The 10311-nt window shown below is 48.6% G+C and overlaps 1 protein-coding gene across 1 annotated transcript; it reads left to right on the forward strand.

Moving 5' to 3' along the window:
- Positions 1-296: 296 nt before the first annotated feature.
- AQP8 (aquaporin 8) lies at positions 297-9224 on the forward strand. The gene is made up of 5 exons (XM_023558867.2): positions 297-791; positions 2759-2885; positions 5376-5590; positions 7273-7407; positions 8613-9224. Exons 1-5 carry the CDS (start codon positions 550-552, stop codon positions 8659-8661), a joined length of 768 nt encoding a protein of 255 aa, XP_023414635.1. The 5' UTR covers positions 297-549; the 3' UTR covers positions 8662-9224.
- Positions 9225-10311: the final 1087 nt, after the last annotated feature.

Consider the following 10311-nt stretch of genomic DNA (forward strand, 5'->3'; position numbering starts at 1 on the left):
GCAGTGGAGAGTGACCCAGGGGAGTTGGCCCTCTACCTCGTGCTGTGCGAGCCCTGGACTGCACTGCCCAGGTGACCCAGCCAAGCCATTACCTTTTCCCCTTGTTGGCAGAAAGCTCAGCAATCCTTGACACCCCCTCCCCTGCCCTGCCCTGCCCTGTTGAGATTAAAAAAAAAAAGTTTCCTTTTCTGGGCCTCAGAGCCACCTCCCACTTGGGCTTTATTGCTTTCTTGACACCCTTGGTGAGCCTCTGCAGCCCTTAAAAAGAGGCAGAACCTGTCATGGGATCAGTGGCTCCTGTCCGGGAGGTAAGGGTGGCCAGCACAGCAGGTGCATACTTCCCAGCAGCTCAAGCAGGAGCTGGGTGCTGTCCCAGCTCAACCCTGATGTCTGGAGAGGTGAGCCCACCCCCGGCATCTTTCTCTCCCACCAGGCAGCCCAAGGGGTTGCTGAAAATTCATTCCAGGTTGAAGGGTCGGCTCCTCCTGTCTGGTCTCTCCTCCCACTTGGGCCCACTCTCTCTTTCTCCCTCTACAGGTAGCTGAGGCCATGTGTGACCTAGAATTTGGCGGTGGCAAGGTGAAGGAGCACAGCACCAGTGACAGGTGGCATGTGCCTTGGTATGATCGGTTTGTGCAGCCCTGTCTGGTTGAGCTGCTGGGCTCAGCCCTCTTCATCTTCATTGGGTGCCTGTCGGTTATCCAGAACCAGAGCGACACTGGGTCGCTGCAGCCGGCCGTGGCCCAAGGGCTGGCCTTGAGCCTTCTTGTTGCCATATTGGGGAACATCAGGTGAGACGAGTGCCAAGCAATCAGCCTGTAATTTGGGGAGCTGGGTGTGGGCATGGCTGCTGGCAGGGACCCCTGGGCACTCACTCAGGGTTCCAGGAGGCACTGAAGATGGGAGTGTGGGATGGGGAGTCAGACTGCCTGGGTTCAAGCTTCACTCTGCAGCCTATGAGCTCTGTGGCCTTGGGTAAGTCAGTCCCCAAACCAAAGCTCCCCGCGTATAAAATGGGAATAATAGATTGCTTTAAAAATTATCTTCTTTTTCAAGGCTACACATATATAGGGCTAACCATTTGCCAGGCACTATTCAAGCACTTCATAAATATTAACTCATCTAATCCTCACAACAACGCCGTGGGGTAGGTACTATGGTTATTCCCATTTGCAACTGTGGAAGAGAAAGATCTTGCAACTTGTCCAAGATTGTATGGCTATGTAGCCGCAGAGCCAGGAGTCAAGCCCTGCCTGACTGGCTCCATCGCCTGAACCTGTATGCCTCATGGAGGAGACAGGAGAATTGAATAAGGACAAAAGCTTGGCACATATTAGGTGCTTAGCCAATATTGCTTTCAGTGCTACTCTTATCCTTAGAAAGGAGATTTTACTCCAGCCTAGGGTCTTCCTGTGGGTCTGCAGACACAGGCAGAAGAGCATCCCAGCCTGCCAGAGGGTGAGTAGAGGGGAGGTGCCGGGAGAGTGGAGGGGCTCCTCTTGCCTTTTCTGCCAGTGCAGATGGGAGCTCAGTGGGCTCCCAGGAGAACCACAGTAATGATCAATATCTAGGACATGGCTGGTCTGTACTTAATCCCATTCAGAAAATAGACCTGAATAAGGAAATTGAAATACTGTTTCCCAGAAAATCAGAATAGGAAGATGGAGAAATTTAACGTCTTTCTTTAAAAGTCCAAGGAAGCTGCAGGTAGAATAAAAGGACATGGTCTTTGGTTTAGAAGGGTCCAGGGTTGAATGCAGCCTTTGTCACTTAGCTCGGTGGTCAGAGCCAGTAGCTGAACGTCTTTGTCCACAGTGGTATAAATGGGGGTAAAAATAGCTTATTGAGTAATAATTTATTGAATACTAACAATATGCTAGACCTGGCAGAGCTGGGATTTGAATCCAGGCCAGCTGGCTGGAGAGACCGTCTCTTATGCACTGCAGTCCAGTGCCTCTCTGTCATACCATTCTTTTATTCAATGATTTGCTTTTTCTACAAATATTCATTGAGCACCTATGAGGCTGTTGAGTGGATCCAAGACAATGTATGTAAAGCACCCAGCACAGCGCTTGGTACACAGTAGGTATTCAATAAATATCTATTGAATGAATGAACGAATGAACTAAAAAAAAAGTCTTGATTGTTTTGCTGTTAATGAGTGTGAAGTTACTCTAGGGAGTATGTGTGGTCCTCAGATGGTCTAGCCTTCTCCTGGTTGAGCCATACTCTGAGTAACAGTTTTTTTCTTCATTTGGGCTTGGGGAGATGGTGGAGAGGAGAGGTCAATGGCCTGAGAGAGTTTTAACTACGGTTTCCTGAGAGAGGTCAGCGTCCCCCACCACCATGTCTGTGCGTTAGCAGAGCCAGGGCCAGGCTAAGCTTGATCATGGCCCCAAGTTGAGACCAACTGACCCCTTTTCCTGGTCATCTGCCTGGCCCCTCCCTACTTATTGAGCCGGAGCATCAGCTGGTGCTTCCCAATAATTTATGAAGTTTGTGGGGTCTGGGTTTAGGGCAGGAAAGGGGCTGCTCTTCTTTTCCTGGCTCTCCACCATATCCCTCACCCGACCCCTGGCACCTCACGAAAATGTGGGAGATGTGGTGCCTGTCTCTAGTTGGGCTGGGAACGTTGACTGGCCCTGGCCCTGCAAAGACAGCCTGGGCAGCTGGTTGGGACACGTTTTCACAGGTGACAGCCCGGATGTCAGCCCTAGACTTTGACCTCATGACTTCTTTCTTTTCTTGCTGGTTCTAGCGGCGGACACTTTAACCCTGCGGTGTCCCTGGTGGCTATGCTGATTGGAGGACTCAACCTGATAATGCTCTTTCCCTACTGGATCTGCCAGCTGTGTGGTGGACTGATCGGGGCCGCCTTGGCCAAGGTGGGTGACCCCAAGGGGGTTGGGCTGGTGGTTCCAGCTCTGATGGGGCTGCTGGAGGGGTGTGTTTGAGAGGGGCGGCGGGGAGGTCCTACTCTTTGCTGGTTTTCTCCAGTGGAACAAATCCCTTTACTGCTGGGGAGGGGGACACTTAAAGGGCCTGCGTGTCTGGACACAGCCCTTCCTTGGACAGACCAGGAGGCAAAATCCAGGACGTAAGTTTTTTCTTCCTGACCCCAATTCTTGCAATGGAGTGGATTTGGATAGTTCTAGTATTTTTTCTTTCATTCAGTCTACATATATCTCACTGAGCTCTGAGTGAGAATACAAAGGCGAATATGGTTATTCTCCTTAAGAAACTCCTGCACTAACTTTCCCGTATGTTCTCCGGTTTGCTCACTTTTAAGCAGTTACTCTACACCTGATGGGAGTCAGTATTTCATTTGTTTGGAATCCTCACATCCCAAAAGGAAGGCTATCCCTAGATTTTTTATACCTGTACACACATAACTCCTAAAAAGCCTTGGTGGCTAGAGCCAGTCAAGTGTCCCAGCCCAAATAGAGACAGACTCTCATTCTACAATGGTTAAGTGCTTGGCTGTGCAAGAGAAAGCCTTGGTGATCTGGTCCTGTAAAAACTACAGCCAAGAAAACCCTATGAGGCAGTTCGACTCTGTCATATGGGGTCACTATATGTTAGGATCGAATTGACACACTCAAAAGCAACAACGTAACTTCATGAACCCTGGACCCTCAGATCCATTTCCCCCATGTCCCTCTTCCAGCCTGGCTGGAGCTGCCCATGCAAAGGCTTGAAGCAAGTTCTCACTATCATCATTGGGTCTTGCTACTTGAATTGTGGCCCAGGGAACTAGCAGTGTCAGCATTCTCCAGGAGCTGGTTAGAAATGCAGAATCTCAGGCTTTACTCCAGACCTACAGAATCAGAATCCGCATTTTCACACAATACTCTGGTGATTCGTGTCCAAGTTAAAGTTTGATAAGTATGGATAGAGTGACAGCTCTCTGATGTTTGCTTGGTGGTCAGGAGATCTTCTCTAGGTTAACAATTTCGTGCCCCCTCCTTCCGCTGACCAAGCTTATGGTCTGATCTCCAACCAGCCTTAACTCTTCAAAACACTGTCCTGGCTTCCCTTATTTCTCTCTCTCTCTTCCCCTTCCTTCCTCCCTCTGTCCTTCCTGCCTTCCTTCCCTTCCTTCTTTCCTTCCACCCTATCTCCCTCCCTCTCTTGCCTTTTTCCCTTAAGTCTCAGTTCAACCAAGGGCCTTTGCTCGGGGTGTGTGTGTGTTGTGTGTGTGTGTGTGTAGGGGAGTAGTGGGTGTGAATGGGGGAGCCCTGTCAGCCTAGCTGGGGTCTGGTCTATAGCTATAAAAGCTGCAGACTTTGGTCTTAAATCTCCTTTCACTGTCTTTTGCTGCCCGTCTCTCCGTGTCCTCATTTGAGACCCACAGCCTGTTTCCCTGTCTGTAGAATGGGGGGCCATACTTTCCTATTCTCTATGGAAGAGTGCCCAGACTCAAGCCCTGCCACTTGCAGACTTGTCAAACATGATGTGACAAGGGTAGAGCAGCAGCTAGCGTTCACTGAGCACAGCCCTTGGCTCAGTACTTTATATTTGTCCTCTCATTCACTCTCCCAACAACTGCAATCCTCAGAGAGCACTCTGTATGTGCCAGACACGCCAAGGGCTTTCCATGTGAGCTAGGAGCTATTGCTATCAGCCCCAGTTTACAGGTGAGGAAACAGAGACACAAAGAAGTAAGTAACTTGCCTAAGTTCAGACAAGTTGGTCAGCAGCAGAGCTGAGATTTGGTCCAGAGTCCAGATGCTTGTCTGCTCCCAGTCTTCTATGTCAAGGGGCTGTCTTAATCCCTGAGGCCTGTTTCCTGTGAAGCTGATTGAGCTGGAGCTTCTGGACTGTCCTTGCACAGCCCCTTTCAAGGCCCCGACAAAGTCCAGCAATGTGTTAACCTGGACATGTGTTTGTAGAGTTGCAAAAGTAAGATGCTTTTCTTTCTTTCCTGTGGGTTCATTCTTCTTTTTTTTTCCAATCCAACAATTTCTACATGTATAATTCAGTAGCATTGATTACATTGTGTTGTGCAACCAAATCCTTTTTCAAACTATTCCACCATCATTAACAAACTCAATGCAAAATAAGATATCTTTGTATTATTTTTCTCAGAGGGTCATCTGAGTTACGTAAGCTTCAGACCCACAACACTTGGAGCCACTGCTGGGGTATTTTCAGTCTTTAGATGAGCAAAGTGAAGCTCACACAGAGTCACACAGTAAAAAATGGCAGAGCTGGAATGCGAACCCAGATCTGCCCGACTACACACTGTGATTCATCTATGTTTGACCATAACCCTCCACTGGTTCTCAAGGTGGGGGTAAGCATTTGGGCTCCTTCCCCTCAGCTCCAAGCAGTCTTTCTGCCCACATGTGAGGTGGGACTGCTTCTCTCCACAGGCGGTGAGTTCCGAGGACAGGTACTGGAACGCATCGGGAGCGGCCTTCGTGACAGTCCAGGAGCCAGGGCAGGTGTTGGGAGCAGTGGTAGCCGAGGTCGTCCTGACAATACTGCTGGCTCTGGTCGTATGCATTGGCGTCATCAACGAGAGGACACATGATGCTCTGGCCCCCTTCTTTGTTGGCTTCTCCGTCATTGTGGCTGTCCTGGCTGGGTGAGCTCCCCTTGGACTGTGGGAGGGCTCCATCAGACAGAAGACAGTGCCCAGACTTGGCCAAGTCTCTGTTCTGGAGGACACCAGGCCTGAAGAGCCTACCTGAGGGTCACACACTCAGTTGCCAATAGGGGCTGGGACGGAAATGCAAATGGGGGAAGTAGGCTGGCATTGAGCAACAATAGGGAGTGCTGATGACTGGAGTATCTAAGGAGGCCACCACTGCTCTGCTGTAGTAAATTGTTGCTGGGTAGGAATGTGGTCCTGGAGTGACTCTTCTTCCAATTCCATTCAAGGAAAGACAGAAATATAGATATTTCTGTGAAATTTTCTAGTTTTTGATGTGTTCATTCAGCTGGTGGGCAGTCTGGCTTTAGCCCCTGGCTTACAAAGAGCATGCATACCCCTTGTCTCACTGATTTTTCAGCCTTTCAGCAGGCATGGGAGAGGGTTAAGGAGGCAAGGGGCTATCTTTCCATTTTATCCATGATGAAACTGAGGCTCCGACAAGATAGAAGTGGCATATTTAAGGTCATTGGGCAGTGGAAAATTAAGTGACAGATCTAGAACAAGAGGGGGTGGGGGACCCCTTTCCGATGGCCAACTCCTTTCTTTCTTTTGAGCACAGAATCAAGTCTAGCCTTTCTCCTGGGCCAGACCTACCGTCATCTTTTGGGAGGTGGAGTCTAGGGAGGGCTGGGGAAGGTGTGTATAAAGCTGTAGCAATGCTTTGCTGCCGTCTAGTGGCATTTGGGGAGCCCTGGTGGTGCGGTGGTTAAGAGCTTGGCTGCTAGCCCAAAGGTCTGCAGTTGGAATCCGCCAGCTGCTCCTTGGAAACCCTATGGGGCAGTTCTACTCTGTCCTATAGGGCTGCTATGAGTCAGAATTAACTGGATGGCAAAGTGCTTTTTTTTTTTTTCAGTGGCATTTGGTTCACTGACAAACCTATTGAATCATACACTTATGACTTTGGCTACTGGGCATGGATGGGGTGGGGTAAAGTCTGCGGGACCTCAGCTTGAGAGTGGGGCAAGAATGTAGACACCAGTACTAGCAAGGTGCACCTGAGGAAGAATCCCCCTATAGCAGACCCTGAGCCCCAAGCTTGTGGCACAAGAAGGCCTCAGTCTGGCTCAGCCAGATTATAGTTAACAAACAGTTACTGCATGTGAATTATATGCGGGGCATGAGGCTCTACATGCATTTTCTCATTCTCTCCTGACAACAGCCTATGAGATAGGTACTTTCAGCTCAGTTTTACCAGTGAGGAGACCGAAGTACATGGAAGTTAAACACAGGTCACAAAGCTAGAAATAACTGAGCAAGGTTTTGAACCTAGGTCAGTGTGACTCCAGAATTCACAAAGTTGACTTTTCTTTATAGACTTTGGAGCGGACCTAGTTCTATCTTCTCTTCCTGTCATCACCAAAATGCTGGTCATTTTGCTAGAAGGATGTGTGGGGAGTGGCAAGCTGTACGCTCTCGAGGAGGGGTCAAACTTTTCACTTCCTAGTGTTAATAACCTCTTTATGTTTTCTTTGGGATACACCCTGGAGCCCATGATACAGTAGCTTAGAACAGTTTCTGGATGGCTTGACCCAGGCCTAGTTGAGGAAATGAACTTGAGATGAGTTCGGGCCTGGCTAAGATCTTACTTGACCAGTGTGGCTGGGTGTTTACAGGGGTGCTGTGTCTGGAGCCTGCATGAACCCTGCTCGTGCCTTTGGACCTGCTGTGATGACCAACCACTGGGACTTCCACTGGATCTACTGGCTGGGCCCACTCCTGGGCAGCCTGTTCGTAGGAGTACTCGTCAGGTAGGGGCATGACAGCTAAGAGAGCCCAGGGCTAAAGGGTTGGGCTCTCACTCTTATTGGAGAAAGGAAGAGGGAGCCTAATGCAGAGGCAAAGATATAGCTCTCTCTTGGACCGCTGGTTGCAAGTGACAGAAATCTATCTCAAGACAGCTTAAATCATGAAGTAGAATTAGTTGGTTCCCATAATTGAAGGGTTTGCAGGTAGCACTGGCTTCATGGAGGAGCTCAAACAATGTCCTCAGGCCTTGGTTTTTCTCTGGGGCTCTACTTTCCTCTGTGTGGGCTTCATGTGTAAACAAACTCTCTAATAGAGGCCAAGATGTTCACCAGCCACTCTAGGCTTACCTCATAGCAGTTTAGCAACTCCAGAGAAAATAGAACAGTTTCCTTTGTTCTGTTTCTGAGTCTGATGTTCACTGGTTTGGACTGGCCCCGCTTGGGTCCTGTGTCCATTTCCGAATTGATCACTGTGGCTATGGGGGTAAGACACTCTTATTGGCTAGGTCTGGAGCATGAGCCTACCCACAGAAGTGTTATACAACTCCAGGGGTTCCCATTTGCATGAGAAAACTGTGTGAATGGTGCCCCAAGACCATGCATATCAGGGGGTGCCATTCATATAAGACACAGTGTAAGTAGTGCTCCCAGGTTTGTGCAACAGGTCATCAGGATAAAATTACCAGAGGGATAAGTGAAATCCATGTAGAAAAAAGTCACAAAGGCCCCCTTCATCCTGCTTGACTGCTCACTCTTGGCTCTCTTCTTTGGGCCCAAGGACCCTCAGGGTCCTGTTGTCTCTGCTCCAGGTAGTCCAGAGATTAGCATCTGGATTTGGTACAAATTGGGCTTGTCTCCCACTGTCTGGGCGAGGGCAGGCACTGGGCTGGGCTGATCTAGACTGCTTGTACCATTACCCAGCTACCGTCCCATAAGCCTTCACAACCTAATCTGTGGCTTCATGGAAAGCATCTCTAATAATCTTCCATCTGTTGCTTTCAGGATGGCAGAGAGTAGCATCTTCTGGAAAAGAATGGGAAACTAAACAGAAAACACTTTCTCTCTCTCCCTAAGGGGATCTGACTCTTGAGGTTGGAAAGGCTCAGGAAGGCATCTCTCTGAGAAATTCTGGGCTTGAAGATATTTGATGGAGGGCTGGGTCTCTCTACCAGTGTCTCAGACAACTTACTGGGCTGTCTTTCTTATAGACTCTTCAGTGGTAATGGGAAAAACAGCCCTATCCAAAAGGGCAGGTGAAGCTGAGATGGTGGAGTTCCTGCTGCCCCAGGTGCCCTCAGGTGACCAGTCCTGGACTGTAGACAGGGCAGCTTCTGCATTACCTGCTAAGGCAGAGCCTAGAGGAGCAACTAACCTGCCTCTCCTGACTGGACCTGACTGCTTGAATAGACGGACTGCTGCTAAGTCTCAAGGATACTCTAGGTTCTTTGAATTCCTCTGTGTTCAACAGAGACTTCGGCCTGGGGAACGTGCTGTCGGCACTGCCCAGAGGAAGGTGGAAAATAGGTCAACAGAAGAATTTTTCTTTACAGGGAAGGTTCCAGGATCAGAAACACAGTTGAAAGAGGTGGCTGTTTATGTACCTCAGCACATTCCTCTTACCCCTTTCTTCTCTCTTGTTCTTAATTCCTCTGTACAGAGGGCCTCCTGTGGCCTGAGCACTTCCTTGTTTCCTGATCTGCTAACCTAGCTTTGCAATAAATAGTCCAGAATTTCTCCCATATGCCCATTGGCTTTCATTTCAGAAATGGACACTGCTGGAGAGGAAGCAAAAGTCCAGGACTGGGCCTTGGCTGTCCAGAGTCTAGTTAAGCTTAGAGCCCAGCCTAGAGTCCAGTGCCCAAAGTAGGTACTCAGAGTGCAGTGCAGTCTAGAGTCCATCTACCACTCAGTCAGACCCATCTTACAGCCCAACGTGGAGCTCAGAGTCCAGTTTAGAGTCCGGTTGTGATCTCAGAGTCATTTCCAGATCACAGATCTCAGGACCCTTCTCAATACCCGACCCAGAGTCCAGTGGCCAGTTTAGTGGCCAGGACTATCTAGAACATGGATCAGCCCATTCCTATCCAGCCAAACACCACACTCAAGCTGGGGATACGTGGGTATGGGGGTGGGGCAGAGCTGCAAGGATCTCCCAAGGAGGTAGACTTCTGAGAAAGGGGCATGATTATAGGCCTGGAGTGAGAGTGGCATGTGGATGGAAGATGTGAGTGTAATGAATAAGAAAGGATGAAAAGACACATTCTAAACCTTGCACCCTACAAGTAGAGTGTGTATCGTCTCTGTGAGAATCTATATGTCATTTACGGAAGATGATTGTTATAATACCGTAAAGAAGGCAAACAAACAAACCTGTTGCCGTCGAGTCAATTCCGACTCATAGCAATCCTACAGGACCAGGTAGAATTGCCCCACAGGGTTTCCAAAGAGCAGCTGGTGGATTTGAACTGCCCACCTTTTGGTTAGCAGCCGATCCCTTAACCACTGTGCCACCAGTGCTCTGACCATAAAGAAGTATTAGGGAAAAATAATTTTCAACAACAAACAAAAAACTCACCTACTTCTATAAGATGACCGAAATGCTCACCTGAGTAAAAATGAAGAAAATGCTGTTTGGAGAAAATAAAAAAATACAGTTAAGAGACGGCCCATTGAGGAAATGGACATACTGTATACTCAAACATCTGAAACATTCTGGGAGAAACAGAGTAACAAATAAGAATAACAACAATAAATCTAAAGAAAGAAAAAGGAGGAAATAATATGACAAAATCAGAAACAACCAAATTAGAGCACTCACAATGAAAAAATGTTAAAAATTACCATCGCTTTTGGCAAAATAAAGAAAGAAATAAATCTTTGAAAAAACTAGTTTGAACCCACCCACAG

This window comes from Loxodonta africana, chromosome 12 (assembly GCF_030014295.1).
Source record: "Loxodonta africana isolate mLoxAfr1 chromosome 12, mLoxAfr1.hap2, whole genome shotgun sequence".
Taxonomy (NCBI): Eukaryota; Metazoa; Chordata; class Mammalia; order Proboscidea; family Elephantidae; genus Loxodonta; species Loxodonta africana.